The 23,683-nt window shown below is 49.0% G+C and overlaps 1 protein-coding gene across 2 annotated transcripts; it reads left to right on the top strand.

Annotated features, from left to right (window-relative positions):
- Nucleotides 1-554: 554 nt before the first annotated feature.
- Nucleotides 555-22,933, top strand: As3mt (arsenite methyltransferase; the record flags this gene model as incomplete). 2 transcript variants are annotated; one of them, XM_005403819.2, is given in 8 exon segments in its annotated part: nt 555-705; nt 1,529-1,665; nt 2,891-2,960; nt 3,782-3,863; nt 6,099-6,230; nt 6,547-6,689; nt 10,135-10,269; nt 21,858-22,933. In XM_005403819.2, coding segments are annotated over 8 exon segments (955 nt in total), but the record flags the coding sequence as incomplete, so codon positions are not given.
- Nucleotides 22,934-23,683: the final 750 nt, after the last annotated feature.

Below are 23,683 nucleotides of genomic sequence, written 5' to 3'. Positions count from 1 at the left end.
CGCACCCGGGCCTCCGCTCTCCCGCCCCAGCCAGCCGTGGCTCCCTCGGACCTTCCCCCTCCTCGGAAGGCCTGCCCTGCCGGCTCCTGGACGCCTTCCGCCCCGAAGCGCGCGGGCCCTGCTCCCTGCGCCGCTCCGTGTGCCCGATGTCTTCTGTGCTTACGTTTCACTTCCGCAGTTCCCGTGCAAGCCGGGCTGGTGGCGCACACCTGTAATCCCAGCGCTCCGGCAGGCTGAGGCAGGAGGATCAGAAAGTTCTCCCCAGTAACCAGCAGTCCTGGGCCTGAATTAGGCGCTCAGCAGCTGACGTCCAAATGCTTTATTCCACAAATGTCTCAGCTGATTTATCTAAGTCTTGGTACCTGATGTAGTGCCCACAGTATCATGCTGAAGCACACACACGGTGCCCCTGCAGGGAGCCTCTGGCGTCCTGCAGGAGGCTAAAGGTCCGCGTAGAAGTGACAGTTCGTGATGAAGGGAGGAGGAAGGCGAGGAGGGGAAGGAAGCGGGAAGGGTCGGGGAGGTGCCGCGTGTCCGCATCTTCCATTTCTCAGGTATTACGGCTGTGGCCTGGTCATCCCTGAGCGTCTGGAAGACTGCTGGGTTTTGGATCTGGGTAGCGGCAGTGGCAGAGATTGCTATGCACTCAGCCAGCTGGTTGGTGAGAAAGGACATGTCACAGGAATAGACATGACTGAAGGCCAGGTAAGGCCGAGACTTGGGGAGAGAGTCTCTAGTATATTCCTCAAAAGATAATTCCCTTTGGACTCTTCAAGGGTAATTGAAGAAGCCCGTGATTTAGCAATGATCATTTAAATCTCTAGTGCTTTTTGTCCTGGAAGTGAAGAATGTTGAGAGTTAGAGTTTCTTTTCTTTTCTTTTCTTTCTTTTTTTTTTTTTTTGAGACAGTTTCCCTATGTAGTTCAGGCCAGCCTTGAACTCACTGTGTAGCCCAAGCTGACCTCAAACTTGCAGCAGTTCTCTTGCCTCAGCCTCCTCAGTGCTGGGATTACAGGTGTGTGCACCATTCCTGGCTTAGAGGTTCTTTATTTTTATTTTTGTCTTTTTGAGACAGGGTCTCACTGTGCAGTTCAAGCTGGCCTGCAGCTCACTTGTAGCCCAGGCTGGCCTTGAACTTGCAGTGATGCTCCTGCCTCAGCCTCCTGAGTGCCGGGTTACAGGCATGTGCCACCACATCCAGGTCCAGTTTAGAGGTTCTTTTGGGAGAACACAAGGTCAGCATTTTTAGCTGATGTATGAATTGTATGATGACACACAAAATTTCCTCTTTTCCCCCAATGTCATCTGTCCTGAAAGATTCTGTCATTGAGGGGGAGGGGCTTTTTCAGGCAAAATCCAGGGAGTTTATGTACAAGGCTGTAGCATATCCTCATCTCCATAGGAATCTTGTATGTTTATTCAAAATAGTCTGGGGGAAGTATATTCTATAAGTAATAGGAAAATTTAGGGAAAAGGTAGTAAAATTTGAAAATCTGTTGATCATCAAATCTATACTTTTTCCCCTTAGGTGGAAGTGGCTAAAAAGTATGTTGACTACCACATGAAAAAATATGGCTTCCAGACCCCCAATGTGAACTTTATTCACGGCTACATTGAGAAGTTGGCAGACGCAGGAATCCAGGACGAGAGTTACGACATTATTGTGTAGGACTGTGTCCTTGTAATCACGAGCAAAGCCCATTTCTGTTAGGGACACACACATCTCGCCATCTGTGGTGACTTGACTCTCCTGGAAGATGTTAAAGTGAACTCAGCACGTCTTCATGCAGGGAGAGACTTGATCTGAGCCGCTTGTAGTCCACTGGGCACAGAGCACCCCAACCCAGGAGAGCATTTACCACAGCCCAAGGAGCGCCAGAGACCAGCCAGATCCTTATCTCTAGTATAGTCATGGGTGACTTAGCAGCAATGGCATGTTCTGAGAAAACGTCACTCTGCGATTTCTCCTTCTGTGAACATCATATAGCTTATCACTCCTTGGGCCGTGATCAATAAAGCAGCAAGAATAAATGCCTGAGAGGAAAGGGTGCAATCAGGAGATGCAGTAAAAGAGATGTGTGAAGCCAGGCGTGGTGGCGCACGCCTGTAATCCCAGCACTCGGGAGGCTGAGGCAGGAGGATCATTGCGAGTTTGAGAATAGCCTGGGCTACAAAGGGAGCTCAAGGCCGGCCTGAACTGCATAGTGAGACCCTGTCTCAGAAAGACAAAAAAGAAAAAAAAAAGATATATGAGGCTGTACTGGCATGACATGACAGACGGGTTTACTTTTGTTTGAGTTTTTTAAGACAAGGTCTCCCTGTGGAGCCCAGGCTGATCTGGAAATCACAGCCATCCTCTTGCCTCAGCCTCCTGAGTGCTGGGATTACAGGCAGGCTCCATCACACCTGGCTCAACATACTGTTTTAACAGTAATTTTTTATAAGTAGGAGTGTACCCTGAAATAACAATGGCTAGGTGATAGAGGGGCCCTGTGTTTGGACCCAAGTACCACAATAATAATGATGATAAATAAATAATAATAAAGTATGCACGTATGAATGTGCATTAAAAAGTACAACCTGAGCTAGGCATGGTGGTGCATCCCTATAATTAGGAGGCTGAGGCAGGAGGACCGCATCAAGTTTGAGGCCAGCATGGGCTACACAGTGAGTTCAAGGACAGGCTAAACTACATTGTGAGACCCTATGTCAAAAAAAAAGTTTACTGAGACTTTGAACACTCTGCTCACTTCTTTTATCTTGAGAAACCCTGAATGTAGGGGAGAGGGGAGGGAGGCCGGAGGACTGGGGCGGATTTGACAGAACGGTGGGGGCCGCCTTCAGGAACTGGAAGGCTATGAGCCGTCTAACGTCTGTCTTTGTCTCTTAGCTCTAACTGTGTCATTAACCTTGTGCCTGACAAACAGCAAGTGCTGCGGGAGGCGTACCGCGTGCTGAAGGTGAGCGGGGGTGAGATCAGGGAACCGGACGTTCCTGGGCTCTGCTGAGATGAGTGCTGTTCTGCCAGCCCTGACCTGAAGGCTTTTACTCCGCCTGCCAAGTTGGAAAGGGGAGGGAAAGTGTAAAATGAGAGAGAACGGGCGGGGGGGAAGCTATTGTAATCCGGCATGTGCCAGCTGTGGTGGTGCACGCCTGTAATCCCAGCACTGGAGAGGCTGAGGCAGGAGGGTCACCACAAATTTGAGAGAGGCCTGGGCTACATAGTGAGTTCAAGGCCAGCCTGAACTACATAGCGAGACCCTGTCTCAAAAAAATAAGAGAGAGAAAGAAAGAATTGAGCTGTGTACATGTATGAATTGCCTACAGTAAATGTAATCACGACATACTGCAAACATGTACTAAGAGGTCAGGGCACAGCGCCTGCCTGGCAAGCACAAGGTCCCGAGTTCAATTCCTGGTACCAACCCCCCACGTACTAATAAAAATTTAAAAGAGTCTATAAAGACTGTTAATGTCTTCTGTTAGTTTTACAGCCACCTGGGACTGCATTTAGTTCTGACTGCTAAAATTTGAGGCAAGCTAAATGTCTGTAGCAGAGAGATCTAGAAGGTGATTTATGACACGTTGAGCGCTGAGGGAAAGACATCTGGCCCTTATCTACTGACCGATGAGGAAAGCGTTTATTTGTTCACAGAGGGTCGGCTCGGTCAATGTCAGCTCAGATATTCCTCGTGGGGTTTTGAAATCAATCTGCCGCCCTCATCCATTTCTCTGTAATCTCTAACCTTGCCTGTGTCTAACCTTGCCTGCCTGGCTTCAGCCCGGTGGCGAGCTGTACTTCAGTGACGTCCTTGCCAGCCTTGAGTTGCCAGAAGAAATCAGGATGCACAAAGTTTTATGGGGTAGGTGTTCTTTTTTTTTTTCTTTAAGGCAAATAATTCTTTATGTGCAGAGCTGCCTTCTGCCGCCAGCTGGGACGAGGTGGTTTGCTGTGAGACCCTGGGGCATGAAGGCCAGGCGGCTGGGGTGCCCCCAGCCTTTGGCACTCGAAAGGGACATGATCCTGGACAATTTAACGATGAATCGCTTTAACCCTTATTTTTGAAACTGTAAACTGGGGGCTGGGGATGTAGCTTAGTGGCAAAGCGCCTGCCTGGAAAGTGCAAGGTCCTGAGTTCGATTCCTGGTACTGGAAGAAAAACAAAAACAAACAAACAAACAAGAAAAAGAAACTGTAAACTAAATATAACAGCACAATCTACCTTATAGGGCCCTTAAGAAGATTAGGTGGCGGGCTGGGGATTTAGCTCAGCGGCAAAGCACCTGCCTGGCAAGCGCAAGGTCATGAGTTCGGTTCCCGGTACCGGAGAAAAACCAAAAAAAAAAGAAGATTAGGTGGGGTGAGGAATGAAAATCCTGGGGAAGCATGGTGGGGGACGCAGGCCAGGGCTGCAGAGTCGGTGGCCTCTTGTCCCCTCTTGCTCCCTCTCTTTTGTACTTTTTATTTCTTCGCTGTCACTTTTCGCCGTCAGGTCCAGTGGAGCCTCTGGACGCTGAGGAGTGAAATGCGTGCTGATGGTCCGTCTATGAAATTAAAAGTTCTTTCTTTTAAAGTAAATTATGTTGGGCCAGGGATATAGCTCAGTGGCACAGTGCCTGCATTGCAAGTGTGAGGTCATGAGTTCGATTCCTGGTACCACACAAAAAAAAAATTCTGTAAAAGAAATTACGTTGGCCGCTGCACCTCTCATGGTATACTCTAGCCTGCACGTTTATGTTTGTTTTTATTTTTTTCTTCCCTTTTCATTTGGCCCAAACTTGTTCTGCAAAGCACATTTCCCCCCACCCTTCTTTTAATTTTTCCTACCTCTAATAAATGTGAAACTTTGCCAAAAAGTGAAATAAAATATGTTAACTTTTCATACAGTGATAAGCAAGCTAGGCATGGTGGTGCCTGTCTGCAATCCAAGTACTTGGGAGGCTGAGGCAGGAGGATCACTGAGTTCAAGGCCAACTTGGAGTACACAGTGAGACCCTGTCTCCAAAGAATAAAACTAGTTATAATAATAACATTAATAGGGCCAGGGATATAGCTCAGTGGCACAGTGCCGGCCTGGTAAGCATGAAGTTCTGAGTTAAATTACCAGTAACAAAATTTATATGTATAAACAGACATTGCTAAAAAGCAAGAAAATATTTTTTAAAATATGTGTAATCCTATATTCCATGATAATATCTTTAACATAGAATTTAATATTCTAATTTTGTTTATTTGGCATAGTTTCTAAGCCTAAAGAATTTTTAGGGGCTGGGGATTTAGCTCAGCGGCAAAAGCGCCTGCTTGGCAAGTGCAAGGTCGTGAGTTCGGTTCCCGGGACCGGAGAAAAACCAAAAAAAAAAAAAAAAAAAGAATTTTTAAATACCTTAAAAATGTTTGTATTATACAGCTATGTTGTTTATCTGTTACTTTAACCATGTCTCTGCTGATGATCATTTCAGTTTGTTTTCAGTTTATTGATGTGGTAAGTAAAACTTCTCTTTAGTATATGTTTGTTTGTTATTTGAGGCAGGGTCTTGCTATGTAATGCAGGCTAACCTTGAACTTGTAGCATAGGTCAGGCTGGCTTCGAACTCACAGCAATCCTCCTGCCTCAGCCTCCCAAGTGCTGGGATTGCAGGTGTGTGCCACCACACCCAGCTGTTTAGTACATCTTTGTACTTCAAGACAATTTATAAAATGCCTTGTGAACATTAGTAGTAATTACTCTTCTAGTAGTAGATCATTTTAGGATCAGTGTGGAGGGAGCTAAGAAGCAGTGTGTAATTTCCTGTTTATACTGTTTTATCCCCACATTGCAGCTTTAGCAGAATGTGCCTGTGACCTGACACACACATGAATATTCGGACTGCAGCTGAGCGAGCTGATGCCTCAGTGGCTGAGCTGCGGAACTGTTCCCAGAAGCCATTTGCTCACAATCCCTGCTTTAACTGTGACTTTCTAGACATTAGTGGAGGCGTTCGGTTAGCTCATTTGCAGGCCCCGTGTTTTAACTGACACTATGAGCTGATTAATTCCATGGAGGATTAGTTTCCTTCATACTGCCTCATGTATGACCAGTCCGTGGTTCTTTTCTAAGGTGAGTGCCTGGGGGGCGCATTGTACTGGAAGAATCTTGCCATCCTTGTGCGGGAAATTGGCTTCTGCACTCCACGTTTGGTTACTGCCAGTCTCATCACGATCCAAAACGAGGAGCTGGAAAGAGTTACTGGTAAGAAGTGACCGGAGGGACAGTGGTCACTGCCACTAGAATCATTTACATGGGGTGACTGGTGCTACTGGCTGGCCTCACGAGGGAGAGCTCATGTCACTGGCAACGTCCCTCTCGTCTCCTGAATGATGGCAGCCCCCCGCCCCCGTCTGATATTTAGTAAATCTTATTGAAGTTACTCAGTAAATAAACACCCAAGCAGATCATTGATGACATGCAAGGAAAGAAATTACCTTTAGGCGGTGTTTGGTTCCTTACTGCTGAGCAGACCCACGCTGCTGGTGCGCTGGGGACGAACCATCGCGTTTGCTTTTAGGTGACTGTCGCTTTGTCTCCGCCACGTTTCGCCTCTTCAAACTCCCTCAGGCAGAACCAGCTGAAAAATGCCAAGTGGTTTACAATGGAGGAATCACCGGACACGAGAAAGAGCTAATATTTGATGCGAACTTCACATTTAAGGTAAATAGAAATGTTCATGGGGTTACGGGTGTAATTCGGTGATAGAGCAGTTGCCGAGCACATATGGGGCTCTGGGTTATATCCCCAGTACCACCAAAAAGAAAAGAGAAAGTGCTCATGGCTTCTGGCAGTCTTTCTGCTCTTGCCCAGTCTCTAAGTACCTTTTTAAAAAAATTTTTTTAAAGGAGGAAAGATTTATTTAGCTCACAGTCTGTAGAGGTTTCCCTCCATAATTGGCTGGCTCCAAGGCAGAGTGGCACATGACAGAGGGGCAACAGTTCATGGCAGTGGAAGACAGCAAAAGCAATGAGAGAGAGAGACAGACAGACAGACAGACAGACAGACAGGCAGACCTCTTTCTGCTCCTTTTACCTTATCCAGATTGCTGGGATTTGGGTGGTGACAAGCCAATCAGTGGACTGACCCAGCAATCACCCACCCTTAATCCCAGCACCCTTACTCCCAGCATTGCACACTCCAGATTCAGTCACTCCAAAAAGCCTGAGACCCATGACTGCATGAGGCTTTGGGGGGACATCCAGACATAAACCGTAACATTCAACCCCTGACCCCCTAACGACTCATGCACATCCCTTTATGCAAAAGGCATTTAGTCCATTTCTAAGAGTTGCCAGAGTCCTAATAGTTTCAGCATTGCTGAAAAGTCCGAGTCCCAAGTCTCCTCCAATATCTAAAACAAACTCTTAGCTGTGAGGCTTTGTACAAATGAAAAGAAAGTTACAGCGATCCCTCACCTATCGCGGGAGTTATATTACAGAGACCCCCGCTATAGGTGAAAACCTGTGAAGTAGCGGCATTATATTTATTTTATTGTTTATATATATTTTAAGGCTTTATAAACTCTTCCCACACTCCTATAAACCTTTCCCACTCTCTTATTAACCTTTCCCGTACTCTCATAAACACTTCATATGCTCTTAAACACTTTCTACACTCTTAAACCTATGTATTTTAACAACATGTGAAATTCTTTATGGGTACAATATACCACAAAATCCTGCAGTATAATAAAAACTCCCAGATACAGAATTAGATATATTTTTTTAAAAACCCACAATATAGTGAGGCTGTAATAAGTGAACCGTGATATAGTGAGGGATGACTGTAAACATGTCAAGCATTCAGTGGTACAAGATAGACATTTCCATTCCAAAGTTACAAACGGAGGTACAAAGGAATGGGACCAAAACAAGTCTAAAATCCATCAGGGCAAACAGTAATTCTGTAGTTCCATGTGCAGCATCTGAGGCAATCTGTGGCAAAATGTGAACTCCAAAGGGCTTGGGTGGCTCCACCCTTACTGTACTTCTAGTGGTTGTAGCTCCCATAGCTTCTCTCTTGGGCCCACTGTGCTCCCTCCTTGCAGGTTTCCTCAGATGATCCACACTCCTGGCTTCTTCAAACTTCTGGGGTCTCCACCTCACCTTTGACTTCACATTCACAGCTTCACACACTGCCCTCTCAGAGACACACTGCCTGGCCTCCCAGGTGCACAGATTCTGAAAGTTGTATGGAAGCCTTCCTGACCCCACAACTCATGCATTCTGCATGCACCTAAAACCAGTGCCATGTGGATGATGCCAAGGTCTGCTGCCAGCTGGCACAGTAGCCAGGCTTCCCTCTCTTGGCTGTAGGGGTTGAGAACCTAGACTGCTGAGCACTCTGAACCCAGTTCTGAGGAACAAATTCTCTAGGCTGCCAGCATTCTGGCATATGGTGCTCTGGGTTCTCTTCTGAAAGCAAAGTCTTTCACCTTTGCAGTTTTGAGGCTGCAAAGGGTGGAGCCCTGCTGCTTCTTGTGGTGCCCTCAGGCCATCTTTTCTACTCTTCTGTTCCTTCTCACCAGTCAGGATCTCCTCTGCTCTATCTTTGCAGTCCACAGCTTTACCAGAGCTTCCTTTCTGGCCAAATTCACAATGCTTTAAATCATTCTGCTGGGCTCTTTGCTTTTGATTCTCAACCTCAAAAGATGTTGGCCAAAAGCCCCCCAACAGTAGCCATGCTACAGGCTCAAACTTGAAATTTATTTTCCAGATTAATCAGTCAGCTGCCCTGAATCTTAGTCTCAGGCATAATCTGTGGACAAAGGAAAATGCAAGTAAACTTTCTGCCAAGCCATAACACACATCATCTGGAGTCCAGTAGCCAATGCAGTCATTTTTCCCAACCAAAAGCACCTGAGCCGGTTCTTTACCAGCAGGATTTCTCTCAGCCTTCTGGTCTTCTGAGCACTGACCAGAATCTCCCACAGAGAACAGCCAAAGGTGTTCCAGCTCGTCTTTTCCAGCTGGCATCTCTGAACCTTTCCAAACTCTTCCCACAAGTCAGATCCAAAGGTTCCTGAACTACATGGTCAGGAACAGTCACAGCAGTGACCCCACTTCTCTGGTAACAGATCCTGTCTTTATGTTTCTCATTGCTGAGATGAAATATCTGACACCCAGGGTTAAAGAAGGAAGGTTTATTTAGCTCACAGTTTGTAGAGGTTTCAGTCCATAAGTGGCTAGCTCAAACACAGGGTGGGACATGACAGAGGGCAACAGTTCATGACAGTGGAAGACAGCAAAAGCAGTGGAAGAGACAGATAGCAAGACAGAGGGAGAGACAGAGAACTAAGTAGTTTTTCTTGCCCTCACATTGTTTCACATTTTTCTGGCATTAGTTTGTATTTTTTGTTTTGTTTCTTGAGACAGGGTCTCATGTAGTTCAGGCTGGCCTTAAACTCACTATGCAGCCCAGGCTGGTCTTGAACTCATGATGATTCTCCTGCCTCAGCCTCTGAGTGCTGGGATTATAGGTGGACAAGTGTGACTATAAAACAATCCACAGGACAAGTGTGGGCACCGAGAGCCCACTCTCAGTGGAGCCATGGGTGTTGACAGGGAGCCCCAGTAGGCAGGGCTCACCCAAACCAAATGGCCCCACTGACACAGCGGGGGCAGCAGGAGGCACACGAGCTGTCTCAACCCTACTCACGAGTTCCCACTATGTGACAAGAGGATGGCAGCATGCTCGTGTGAGATGGGGACTCCAAACCCAGACTTCGGAGCAGGCCTGGGTCTGAAGCCACCACTGCCAGGCCTGGGCTGTGGCACAAAATGGCAGGACAAGTTGGTAAAAGGCAAGTCTCCTCAGATTTTAAAAGATCACACATTTAAATCAGCGAAATCATACTTCACGAGGTTCAGATGTTACCAAAACTGTCTAGAGACCACTGAACAAAACCTTCTCCTTCGGCTTAAAACGGAAACACCAACCCACCAAAGTAATTCCTGCCCCATTTCATCAGTAATGGAGATAAAAGAACCTTGCCCTATAAGTTAGGTTTGCAATTCGGAAACGCCAGGGCTGAGTATAACTGCCGCGCGTTTTCCTCCCAGTGAGACCGCAGTGGCCCCTTTAATATGCGTCCTTTGTGTCCTAGCAAGGTGACCTTGTCGAAGTGGACGAAGAAACGGCAGCTGTCTTGAAGAATTCGAGGTTTGCTCGAGATTTTCTCTTCAGGCCAGGTGGAGAGAGTTTGCCAACATCCGGCGGCTGCTCGGGGTCTGACTCTCAGGTTTGTTTGCTGTTCAGGCCTTTCCTGAGAGAAGCATTCAGGGGAAGCCATGGCCCGCCCCTCAGACCACTACTAAAGTCATGAGTCACGGTGTTTGCATCTATAAAAGGGTTTTAATTTATTTTATAACTTCACTCCCTGAATCCTGACAAGTCAGTAACCTTTGGTGCTAGTATATCTATGAATAGACTTTGGGGCATCTCTGAGATCCTTAAAATTATATGTGTGGATGTGTATTTTCTTGGGAAAGGATTTGTTACTTTTATCAAGCTTTTAAAGAGGTCCAAAAAAAAAAAAAAAAACAAAAAAAAACAAAAAAAAACCACAAACAAACCAAAAATTACAAAGAGGTACCTTTAAAAAAAAATGTGCCGTGGCCGGGTGCAGTGGCGCCTGCTTGTAATCCCAGCACTCTGGAGGCTGAGGCAGGAGGATTGTTGCAAGTTCAAGGCCAGCCTGGGCTACAAAGTGAGCTCAAGGCCAGCCTGAACCGCATAGTGAGACCCTGTCTCAAAAAGACAAAAAAAGTGCCAAGTGCAATGGTGCACATCTATAGTTCTAGCTACCTGGTAGGCTGAGTCAGACGAATCACTTGAGCCCAGGAGTTTAAGACTTGTCAAAAAGAAAAAGAGATAGAAAGGTTAACCCCATGTGAACCTTATACATGGATCTGTATTTTCTTCTAGTATTTTATGAAAACTGATAAAAAAATTCATCTTTTGCCAAGTGTAGTGGCACATACCTATAATCTTAGCACTAGGGAAGCCGAGGCAGAAGGATCTCTATGAATTCAAGGTCAGCCTGGGCTACATGATGAGGTCAAGGCCCACCTGAGCTGCATAGTGAGACCCTGTCTCCAAAAAAAAGAAAAAAAAAAAGAAAAGAAAAGTGTTTTTCACATTTTTCTCCAGGGGTGGAGGCTCACACCTATAACCCAGTACTCAGGACACTGAGGCAAGAAGACTGTGCAAATTTGAGGCCAGCCTGAGCTACAGGAATCTGTAGTGAGTTCAAGCCCTCCTGAACTGCACAGCAAGACTCTTTCAAAACAGCAACAAAAATTCACTTTTTTCCCTTTGGTTTTTAGAGACAGGGATAGGGCCTCATTTTATCTTATCACTCACAGAGATCCTTCTGCCTCAGCCTCCCAAATGCTGAGATTACTCATGCACCATTACACCAGCACCTGTTTAACCACTTAAAAATGCACAAATCAAACCAGGCATAGTGGTGCACACCTGTAATCCCAGCACTTGAGAGGCTGAGGCAGGAGGATCATTGCGAGTTTGAGGCCAGCCTGGGCTACAAAGTGAGCTCAAGGCCAGCCTGAACTGCACAGCAAGACCCTGTCTCAAAAAGATGAAAAAAAAATGGAATTATGGGGTTAACAGTTCTGTGTTTCACTTTTGAACCCACCGAGCTGTTTTCCACAGTGGCTGCACTGTCTTACATTCCTAGCTGCAATTGTGAGGGTTCCAATTTCCCATGCTTGCTATTTTCTGTCTTTTTTTATTGTAGCCATCCAAAAATTCATGGGGTATTATCATTGTAGTTTTTTTTTTTTTTTTGCTTGTTTTGTTTTTTTCCGGTACTGGGAATCGAGCTCATGACCTCGTGCTTGCCAGGCAGGCGCTGTGCCGCTGAGCTAACTCCCCAGCCCCGTCATTGTAGTTTTGGTTTGCATTTTCCCTGGTGATTGGTGATGGTGACTGTTTTTTCATGTGCTTGTTGGCTGTTTGTATATATTCTCTGGAGAAATGCCTAGTCAAGTCCCTTGCTCACTTTTTATTTTGCTTTTCCACTGCCCATTTTTAAATTGGGTTGGATGTCTTTTTGTTGCTGAGTTGTAGTTTTTTTTTTGTTTTTTTTTTTTTTTTTTTTTTCTCCGGTACCAGGAACCGAACTCACGACCTTGCGCTTGCCAGGCAGGCGCTTTGCCGCTGAGCTAAATCCCCAGCCCCAGGTTTTTTTAATATAGTCTAAATGTGGTGGTGCCTGGGTTCACAAACACTTTTGTTTGTGGACAGTTTGGTTTTTGTTTGTGAATTCTGCATCCGGTGACGAACACTACTGAGCCATCTTTCCCGGAACTGTGGGACGAGTTAAGTTCATGAACTGAGGCAGCACTGTACTCGACCCTTGTTGGATATAAGATTCACAGAAATTTCTCCCGTTCTGTGATCTGTCCTTCCACCCTCTTGACCGTGTCCCTTGGTGCACAGGAGGCTCTCATTTAAATGTGATTTTCATTTGGATGAACTCCAGTTCGTCTGTTTTTTCTTTGCCTGTGCTTTTCGTGTCATACCAGAAAATCCAGCGCCAAATCTGAATGAGGAAGACTCTTCCAGTGCACTTACTGCTTTGTTTGCACATTTAACATTTTAAATCCATCTCAAGTGCACTTTGGCTTCAGCACTGAGGTGGGGATGGCGCGTGTGCGGGATGGCACGCGTGTGGGTTGCCTTGAGGAACCAAGAGACAGTGCTTTCCAGGGAATGTTCCTGCGTCCGATCTTACGCTGTCCCCGTCCAGACTCCAGGCCGGTGTGTGGGACCCGTCAGGGAACCCCAGAGGACAGCAGTGGCCCGGTCACACCGACCGGGTCATCAAGTCCACCTGAGTCTTGCACTTGTACTTGGGTACAAGTTCTTGGAGATCAGAAGATTTATACGCTGTCCTCAAGCCTGAGCTTGTGGACAAGGGTTGGTCCCTGCACTCATGGAAGCATCCTCTGTACTTTCCCTCCTTAATCACACTCATCAGTAATGCTACATTCTAGCCGGGTGTGGTGGCGCACGCCTGTAATTCCAGCTCTGGGGAGGCTGAGGCATCACTGTGAGTTCAAGGCCAGCCTGGGCTACACAGTGAGTTTAGAGCTAGCCTGAACTGCACAGCGAGACCCTGTCTCAAAAAAAAAAAAAAAAAAAAAAGCTACTTTCTGTCCAAAAAAATTGAAATAGGAGCGTGACTGTCTTCCAAATATTAACTAGTCCATTTTCCTTTTTTAATTTATTAAATAATCATTTCTCCTGTTTTGAGCATATCCTAATTTCTTAAATATATATTCAGGCCAGTATTTATTATACTGTATATGTATTTTCCCACTATATTCTAAGTGATTATTTCTAAAACAGTTTAGATTCACATTTAGAATTATCCTAGTAACTGAAGTATTGGTATGGTATTTTCTAAAGCATTTTATCACAATGCAGCCCATGTAATCTTCCGTTAACTACCCTATGCAGAAGTCAGAAAGACAGTTATACAGATATTATAATATGCCCTTCTTTGCATTCCCCCCATACACTTTTACCTTTTTCCCTGTCTAGGCTATCATAATTATTCTATTATTCCTTCTTTTTTCGGATTTTAGAGACAGGATCTTTGTAGTTTAGACTGGCCTTGAACTCACAGCCGTCCTCCTGCCTCAGCCTCCTGAGTGCTGGGATTATAGGCGTGTGCCACCATACCCAGCCACCCCTTCCTATTTCTAGTATTTTACTGTTTGGAACAGGCTTAGTGACGGGTTCAGTCCTGCTTCTGGCTAGCAGAGTTTCTCCCAACACCCACCGGGGTCCTAACAGCGGTGCGACTCTTAATACTGAACGTGAAAGCCCCAGGAAGTGGGGCACCGTGCCGCCCTTGCTGCAGCGGGAAGGTAGCCAAGCGTGGGATTGCGTGACAGGCGCTGGACTCCCGCATTTGGATCCTGGCTCTGCCACTTCGGGGTGAACTTGAGTAAATGACCCGACCGCCGTGACCCTCAGGCTCGAGTGGAGGGAGCGCCGACCTCTTCCCCAGGCGTGAGGACGCGGGAGACGCCTAGCGCGCTGCTGCTCACACGCTGCATACCCAGAAACAAGCTTGGAGGTCACGAGCTTTGGCTGCTTGCCTTTCCTGCCCCCTCAGGCCTGTGCGCACCGCGCTCGAGTTCCGACCAGGACTCCCGGATCCTTCACCGAGTTGCCTTCCCGGCCCCCAGAACTTCTGCAAGCGTGAGCTTGTGCTTTTCCGTTGCTTGCATTTGACAGTGATTTGGGATACACTGAGCGTACGTCCTTGTCCAGGTTAACGCCTGTGCTCTTCCCTCCTGGACCGTCCTTAAGAGCAAAGTTTAGTCCCTTTAGACAGGCTTTGCCTGTCCAGAGTCCCGATCTGGAACCCCCTGCTCTTCCTGTGTGAGGACGACACCAGGGTCCTGGGGACTAAAGGAGGTGAGGCGGAGCCAGGACCGCGGGGAGCACAGCTTACTGCGGACTTCCTGGCGGAGGTGTGGTCCTGGACAGCGGCGAGATCAGCTGGATTCCCAAAATGTAGGTCAGAGAGAGGGAGGCATTAAGACCACTGTACCCGGAACGCACTGATTTTCCTTCAGCTAGAACGGAAGGGCGGCCTCCCCGGGCCGGGCTCCAGCCGTCCAGCTCCGCACGCTCTGAAGGCTTTGCCTGTTTAGAGTGCGCTGGGAAACCAGATGGGGAGAAATGGACAGGCTTCCCCGGGTGTCACGGTGGTCACAACCCAGCACGGCTGCCCTCGGACCAAGCCGCCTTCCTTCCGAGGGAAGGGGAACTGCCTCGTGAGTCTGGGGTCGCAGGTCTGGAGGTGATAGTTAACAGCACTCACGGAGCCAGCGCGGGGATGTGATCTGCGTGTGTCTGGAGAACGTTCTCGGCTTCCGTGATTGAAAGTCGTCCTCCGAGCTTTACCTGGATTTTTTCTTTTTAACCAGATAGGGCTTCGGAGGCTCTGTGGGCAGCTCATAAACATCCCAGCTGCTGTCATCCTTCCCTTTTCTTTCTTTCTGTTCTTTTCTGGACAGTACCGGGAACTGAACCTAGGCCCTCCCGGCGAGCTAGGCAGATGCTCGTCCACGGAGCTACCTCGTGGCCTCGAATCTTGTAATTGTCTCTCGTCTCAGTGTGTCGGGCCTCTTGTCCCGCTGGGCCCGACGGCCGGCTGACCGCCTGCTGAGGGCTAACAGGGCCCCAGTTGGGCTCCCCTGTCAGAATCACCTTTGCTCCAAACCTGTACTCTCAGGGACCGGGGAGGTTAATAGCACGTGTGGCTCAGGCCTCGTCTCCCAACTCCTAGGCGCAGCCGTGTGCGTTTTACCCTGCTGGTCGCACCCCCATGTCGCCTGGAGAGCATTCTGGGTGCCACGGATGCGTGTACCTTCTACGCCGCGTCTGCCAGAGTCATGGTCTTTCCCTTGTCCTGGAGAAGTAGTAACTACTTCCACGTGAGGTCTCTGGTCATCCCCCTAAAGCCTTCACTCTGGGGCGTCTGTGGGCCCACCCTGGGGGGAATCCAGTCCACGTAGCCAGAAATTTCTCACCTTCCTCCAAAACTGGGAAATGTTGGAACTGTTGTTTGGATTTAAGATCTTCCCAGGGCAGGTGTGGTGGCACACGCCTGTAATCCCAGCACTTGGGAGGCTGAGGCAGGAAGATGGCTGCGAGTTCAAGGCCAGAGTGGGCCACAGTGTGAGTTCTTGAACGGCAGTGTGAAACCCTGTCTTAAAAAAAAAAGGATCTTCCCAGAAGACTATTAGGCTGCCTTATGCTGTTGAGCTGTCTTTTTAGTGGCTGTAGTGTCGCAAAGCAAACCATATCTCGTGTGCCTTCCTGTCATCCTATCAACTCTGCATTTCTTTTCTCCTTTTTTTTCCTCAGGTTTTTTTTTGAGACTCGGTCTCGCTCTGCAGTTCAGGCTGGCCTTGAGCTCACTTTGTAGCCCAGGCTGGTCTGTAACTCTTAGCGGTCCTCCTGTCTCAGCCTCTCAAGTGCTGGGATTGTAAGCATGCACCACTCTCTTCTCCCGCTCTTGCTTGTCTCTTTTTCCCGTCTGACTTTGCGGAAAGTTGCATTGCGTCCCGATCATGCGCAGTCGCTCTCAGCGGTAGCCTCCGCCGCCTCACACATCCTGTCCGATGGTTGGGCTGAGCAGGAAGAAAGCCAGTCGGTTTTTCATAGGGGCTGCAAGACGGTTTCACTGGGCCCTTGAAGCGGCGGGGTGCAAATGGCTCATTGCGTGCCCAGTTCCTGCGCAGTAGCCTGGGCATCCTCATGCTTTTCCAGGGCGCTTGTCACGCAGTCACTGTACGTGGCCACGCCTCTCACGCCCAGGACGATCCGGTCCTCGTGGAAGGATCTCCTTGGATCTGGTGGGCAGCGTGCAGGCGTGCTGTGAGGGCCAGGTGTGCGGTGTCACCCACAGCTTTCCAGTCCTTGCCCTGTCCCCGAGTCTTGCCGTCCTCGCAGCCGGACGCTCGGGGCAGCTGTTGAGCAGCGTCTGCGGTCTCCAGCCTCCTGCAGCGGCAGCATCGCCCACAGCGGTGCGGGTTCCGAGTGGGGGCCTCGGTGAGCACGAGGTCAGAGCCGTCTCTGACCCGAAGGACGGCCCCTAGCCGGGACGTTCTGCACGGCTCGGTCTGCTTCCTCCTTGCCTCCCTCCGTCCCTCCCCGCAGGGAGGCTACTTCTTGTGTCCCACTCTGACTGCCGGAAGATGCCTGGCACCTGTTTTCTCTTCCGGTTCTTTCCCACCAGCAGCCAGAGGAAGCCAGCTGGGCTTTGAGCCTGGGCGTGTGGGTTCCCGCTTGGCTGGGAGAGAGGCCCGGGATCTATTCATCAGCTCTTCCTTCTTTAACGTCTGACCACTGAATTGCCCATAGCAGTGGCCAAGGGACAGGATGCCCTTCCCAGGGGGAAGAGTGGACTCAGCAGGTGGCTCTTCCAAACACAGCAGCATCAGGGCGCACACGCACACACACACACACACACACACAGACACACACACACACACAGACACACACACACCCCATTCACACAGCAGGCCGCCTGCACTGACGACACCACCCTCCCTTGCGCACAGAGGTGGATGGCCGGCCTGAGACTTCCCAGGGGTGCTTCCTTCCCCTGGCCCATGTCCCTGGTCTCTCGGCTGATGCCTGAGTACTGGTTAGAAGAATTGTCAGAGTAGTTAGCGTGTTTCCTGTAGCCGTGAGGCTTCTGATAAACTCCTGCTGCAAGCAGAGGAGGTAGCACGTTTGCTCCTTGCGCAGGCGGGGGCAGCCGCGTGCTCTCCAGCAGGACTGCGTGCAGGGCGGCACTGTCCTCCCCTTGGCAGTGAACTGTAACGGTCTGTGCATTTGAGCTGGTTTATCGCAACATAAAATCTCCTTGCCATTCTGCCTCACTTCTTTTATTATTATTCATCAGTATTGTTTAAGATATATTTTGCTCGTATCTATTAATTTTATAACATACCGGGTTCATGGGGCTGGGGATTTAGCTCAGCGGCAAAAGCGCCTGCCTGGCAAGTGCAAGGTCGTGAGTTCGGTTCCTGGTACCGGAGAAAAACCAAAAAAAACAAAAACAAAAAAAAACATACCGGGTTCATTTCCTTCCACGTGTGTCACGGTTTGTTGATATCCATCTCGTTACCTCCTCGTAACTCTCCCAGGCTACCTGGTTCCCGTTTGCTTGTCTCTCTTCTTCTTCTTTTTTTTTTTTTTTGGTACCGGGAATCGAACTCATGGCCTCACGCTTGCCAGGCAGGTGCTTGTGCCACTGAGCTATATCCTCAACCCTCTCTTCTGCTTTCATTGTTTCTGTGTGTTTTGACACAGGGTCTCACCACACAGTGTAGGCTGGCTTTGAGCTCGCTGTGTAGCCCAGACTGGCCTCAAGTTTACGGTGACCCCAAGCCGCCAAGGCCTTGGAGTGCAGGCAGTGCCACTTCGCCTGGGCTGCTGCTACTTTTTCTGCCTGTAATTTTGCACATTAGGGAAAACATTTGCTACTTGTCTTTCTGAGTCTGGATTATTCCACTTAACACAGTAATTTCAAATTCCATCTGTTTTCCTGCAAATAAGACATTTGCATTCTTTACAGGTGACGCTTTCTGTGTGTATACCACACTTGCCACATTTTCCTTATCCATTTATCCCGCTGACAGGCACTAAAGTGGCTCCGACCTTGGCTGTGTATATTGTGCTGCAGTAAACATGGGCATGCAGGCAGCCCTGCAGTGTGCCGACTCGAGTTCCTTTGGGTTTATACCAAGGAGTCATTTGGGTCACATGGTTGTTCTAGTCTTAGTTTTTGGAGGAACCTCCATCCTGATTTCTACCGTGGCTGTACCAGTTCACATTCCCACCATTAGTATGGGAGCACCCCCTGCCATCCTCACCAGCATTTATTGCTTTGTTTCGTTTTGTTTTTGAGACAGGGTCACACTGTGTAGCTCAGGCTGGCCTTGAACTTGAGGCAATCTTCCTGCCTCAGCCTGCTGAATGCTGGGATTACAGGTGTGCGCCACCACACCCAGCCAATTATTGCTTTTTTATATCCCTGATAGTAGCTGTTCCAACTGGAGTGCGGTGAAATCTCAGTGTAGTTTCCATCTGCATTTCCCTGTCCTGCCTAATTTATGTCATGCCACCTATGTGCTACATTTGTAGATTGGTCATAAACTTTTTATGACTTTTTTTTTTTTTGTCTTTTTGAGACAGGGTCTCGCTCTGCAGTTCAGGCTGGCCTTGAGCTCACTTTGTAGCCCAGGCTGGTCTTGAACTCGCAGCAATCCTTCTGTCTCAGCCTCCCGAGTCTTGGGATTACAGGCGTGCACCACCACGCCTGGCGCCGTCATAAATTTTTTAAACTGATATATATACAAGCATAAAAATTGTACAGACTTTGGATGAACCACGTGATGCTTTAATACAGGTAGACATTGTATAATGTTTACATGGGGGTAAATATTACCTTTCTCCTTAAAGTTTATCATTTATTGATGAAAAGATTCCAAATCCTTACTTCCAGTTTTCTGAAACACACAGCACATTATCGTAATTGACCATCAACCTGCTGTGCCCAGCGCACCGCAACTCCTTGGTCCTGCCTGGCTGTACTTGGTACTCGCCGGCGGACCCTCCCTACCCGGACCAAGGTCTTCCCAGCCTGTGGTGACACCACGTGACTGAGGCTCAGCTCCTTTGACCGGGAGCGGCCTGCAGCACTTATCACCCCGGGCTGGGCTAAGTGCAAGTTCCAAGTCTTTTGAAGGGGGATAATTGACACTGAAGACAGATTTTAAAAATCAAACAGCTTGCCAGGTGTGTTGGCACACGCCTATAATCCCAGCACTCAAACGACTGAGGCAGGAGGATCCCTGTGAGGGAGTTAGAGGCCAGCTGTGAGCTACAGAGTGAGTTCAAGGCCAGCCTGAGCTACAAAGGGAGACCCTGTCTCAAAGAAAAGAAGAAACAGCTGTGTGGCCTAGAAATGGGACCTTGTGCTCTGGGAGGAGGATGTGCTTATCCTCTGCCTGAAGACTTATCTAAGCCCTCGCTAGGACATTTCAGGGCGTCACACCCCCTTGTCCTCCGAGTGCCGCAGTGGAGGAATGCGCCCCTCGCTGCTGCCTTTGGGTCAAGGCTATGGAGGCTTTTACTTTGTGTTGTTTCTTTTGGTACCGGGAATCGAACTCAGGACCTCACGCTTACCAGGCAGGCGCTGTGCCGCTGAGCTAAACCCCGGGCCCCCGATGGAGGTTTTTGAGAGTTCTACCCTTTCAAACTCTGGCAAGCAAAGAGTATTTCACTATTTTAAAAATTACATTATTAAAACACTGCAGCCAGATGGAACGACATAGTGAGACCCTGTCTTAACCCCCGCCACCAACCCAAGCCAAGCCAAACCGAAACAAAACAAGAAACCACTGCAGCTTCTAAGACGGTGCAGACCGGACTTGTGCTGTGGACTGTCTGGCTTTGGGTAAGAGTAGTAATAATCATACAAACAACCGCACTGAAACTTACGGAACAGTGAGCGTGAACCAGGCAGCATGTGGGCCCCACAGTCACCTTTCCTGGGCTCACTTCGCAGATGAAGACCCCGAGGCTCCGAGGAGTTCACGTACGCATATCCAAGGCAGCACAGCTGGAACGCGGTAGATTTGAGCCCAAGTCTGATCCTAGAGCCGGCAGTTGTACCCGGAACGTCGCTGTACGTGTTCGCGCTTGTGTAGACCGCAGGGTGCTGGTGCGGCAGAGGACGGCTTACCCGGGTTCCCGCCTCGACTCCCTCCGCGGCTTGAGTTCTTCTGGGCAAGGAGGCGGCTTTGGGAGGTGGTGTTGGTGCCGGCACGCACTGTGTAGAGAAGACGGTGGGAAGAAGAGTGTGGAGCTCACTTTTCTGGGTGCCAGGCTGGCGGTGCGTGCAGGAGGGTCGCTGGGAATCCAAGGCCGGCCTGGACTCCATAGCGAGACCCTGCCTCAAAAAAACAAAAGTAGTTTTTCTGGGTGAAAAGATGGCAGGGAACCTCTCCGCACCAAGAGCGCCGGCGTCCTGAGCGGGGAAGTGCGGGAAGGGGGCAGGCACCGCGGCATGCCGTCCCCCTGGATGTGCAGGGCCCCGGCCAGCCGCTGGTCTGCCTGAGAGGGAGCGCAGGACCAGACAGAGCTTTGCACTTTAGAAAGGTGGAAACTGAGGCCAGCGAGGCTGAGGCCACCGGGGAGGTTCTTCAGGAAAGGAAGAGGCCCACGAGATGTCTGGGTTCCTGAAGGTCGAGCCGGGACTGCCTGGTACGCCCTCCTGTGAGTGTGGGCAGCCAGAGAGAGTGACAGCTTACATTTGTGTTTGATGAGTTCATTGCTGTTTGCTTACGGTGACTCGTTCATGCTCTTAATTTCCTATCTTTGGGCCTGGGTTTTCTCTGGTCCTTTGGTACTACTATTGGAGGTGTCTCATTTAAAAGTGAAAGAAGGAAGCCCAGCGTGGTGGCCCACGCCTGTAATCCCAGCACTCGGGAGGCTGAGGCAGGAGGATCATCGCGAGTTCGAGGCCAGCCTGGGCTGCATAAGTGAGCTCAAGGCCAGCCTGAGCTGCATAGTGAGACCCTGTCTCAAAAAGACAACAACAACAAAAAAAAAGTGAAAGAAAGAGAAATAACGACGGGCATTTCATCCTTGGCAAATTCCACTCACTCTGCCATTGTTGGCAATCTCAACATTTGGACATGGGCAGTTACACGTTACTGCTTACACCTGGTGTGTGTGACTTTGTTTGTGCACATTTTTACTGCCGGAGATTAGAAGTTGGGAAAGGACTTTCTGCATATCGGTACCTCAGCTTCCAAGATCTCTCGGTCTCACAGAATACAAAATCAACTGAGTGGAACCAGCCCTGTGGCACAACAGGGCTACCTTTCAGAAGCTGTCAGTGAGGTTTACCTTGTTTTCTTTGAGACAGGGTCTCTCTGTGCAGTTCAGACTGGCCTTGAGCTCACTTTCTAGCCCAGGCTGGTCTCCAACTTGCAACCATCCTCCTGCCTCAGCCTCCCGAGTGCTGGGATTACAGGCGTGCGCCACCACACCCGGCTTAGTGAGGTTTACCTTGAAAGTAGCAATAACCCGATTAGAGAGGTCCGCCCTCACACTAGAACGAGTGATGCTACTCCCAGGACCCCATGGAACTGTAAGAGTTCAGGTCCTTTCTTAGGAAGTCAATTTAAACAGTATTAGTGCTTGGGTACGTCAGGACACCGCTAACTCCCCTTTTCCTTTTGGTTTGCCTTTCAACAGCAGATTATCACAGACCCGTTCAAGCTTGCAGAGGAATCTGACCTTGTGAAGTCCAGATGTGCCCCTGGCGCTGCCGGAGGCTGCTGCCGCCAGAAGCAAAGCTGCTAAGTCTACATCCGGCTCAGAGCCGGCGGAGAGGGCAGGAGGCTGAAGAATGAGTCGCATGTGATTTTATTTTTATCTGCTCTTCTCGTTAGTCCAGATCATAGGAATAAATGGCCGAAGGGGCACCTTATTATAGCCCGCCGATAAAAATAAGCCAATTATTTTAAAAGAAAGTATTAATCAAAGATTTACAAGTCACCGAAGGCAGACCCCAGCATTTTTCTAGTTCCTAAGGTAGTCAAAGCCCTGGTGCCACCTAGTGGTCAGAAGTGGAACTGAGCGGTGGACTTTGGGCTTGGGCTTCAGAAGCGAATTGCCCGTGTGGGAAGAGAAGCTGCATAGCACCTCGGGATCACAAGAATCGAGCTGGGAGATCGCCCGATCGAATCCAGTAATGCGGGTGAGGGGACTCTTTAAAGCAAATGCGCCTTCCCTTGCAGCAGAGTAAAGAAAACAAATGAAGGGTAAACTTTTTAAAACAGTGCATGCTGATGGCTGATGGCATAGTGACTGGTAAATACTAGCTGGATCAGTAAGAGTTTGAGGACTCTTTTTTTTTTTTTTTTGCACCGGGAATCTAACTCAGGACCTTGCACTTGCAGGCAGGCGCTGGTACCACTGAGCTATCTCCCCGGCACGAGTTTGATAATTTTTAAAAATGAGAGCTAAGAGATAAGGATGATGGATTTTCCGTTCCTTTATAAGGCAATCTGGTTAAACTTCTAGGAGAGTTAGGTGTAGTTCTAGATTCCATAGTTAAAGAAGGTGAAGAACATTAAGGGAAGGCCGGGTGTAATCCCAGCACTCAGGAGGCTGAGGCAGGAGGGTTGTTGTTAGTTGGAGACCAGCCTGGACTACAAAGTGAGTTTAACGCCAGCCTGAACTGCATAGCGAGACCTTGTCTCCAAAAAAGAACATTAAGGGAAAATTCAGTGATGATTAAATAAATCAAAGACTTTGAGGGTGCAGGAAAATATGAGTTGTGGTCATTGTCTTTAGGAGCCGATATTTCGAATTTCAAATAACAGCATTCCGCCATTGAGGGGTTCTATGGGAAAATCGCAGCCAGTTGGTCTGAGCTCTGCAAAAGGAACAGGAAGGAGGGGAGCTGGCTTGGCCCAGATTTTTTTTCCAGTGTGTGTGTGGGTGAACCCAGCGCCTTTCACTGAAGTACATCTCAGCCCTTTTCAAAGTCTGAGTCTCACTAATTGGCTAAATTGCCCAGGTGGGACTCTAACTGGCGATCCTCCTGCCTCAGCCTCCCCGAGCGCTGGGATTACAGGCGTGGGCTGCCACATCCCGGTGGCCCCAGGGATTTCTGATGATGAGCTTGAGAACGCGTGGGGCTACACTTTGGGATGGACTTTAAGGACAGACTGCTCTTTTGAAAAGAAAGCTGTTTGCTGGCTGTGGTGGCGCACGCCTGTCATCCCAGCGCTCGGGGAGGCTGAGGCAGGAGGATCGCTGCAAGCTCAAGGCCGGCCTAGGCTCCATAGCAAGACCCTGCCTTGGAGCCAGTTCACTCCTAGTCCCTGGCTGACTACTCCAAACAGGAAACGCATAGGTGGTCTCTGCTAAGCCCTATTCATCTCGGTGTCTTTGGCTTTAAATGATGCTTGCTGACTCTGAGGTCCATAACTGCCCAGCCACCACATCGCCTACGTTGGTGTTAGAGGGAGACAGCCGCTCCCCGAGAGCGTGAGCCAGCCTCAACTGCATAGCGA

This window comes from Chinchilla lanigera, unplaced genomic scaffold, assembly GCF_000276665.1.
Source record: "Chinchilla lanigera isolate Chin_1 unplaced genomic scaffold, ChiLan1.0 scaffold00084, whole genome shotgun sequence".
Lineage (NCBI taxonomy): Eukaryota > Metazoa > Chordata > Mammalia > Rodentia > Chinchillidae > Chinchilla > Chinchilla lanigera.
This window is presented reverse-complemented; position numbering and strand designations above follow the sequence as displayed.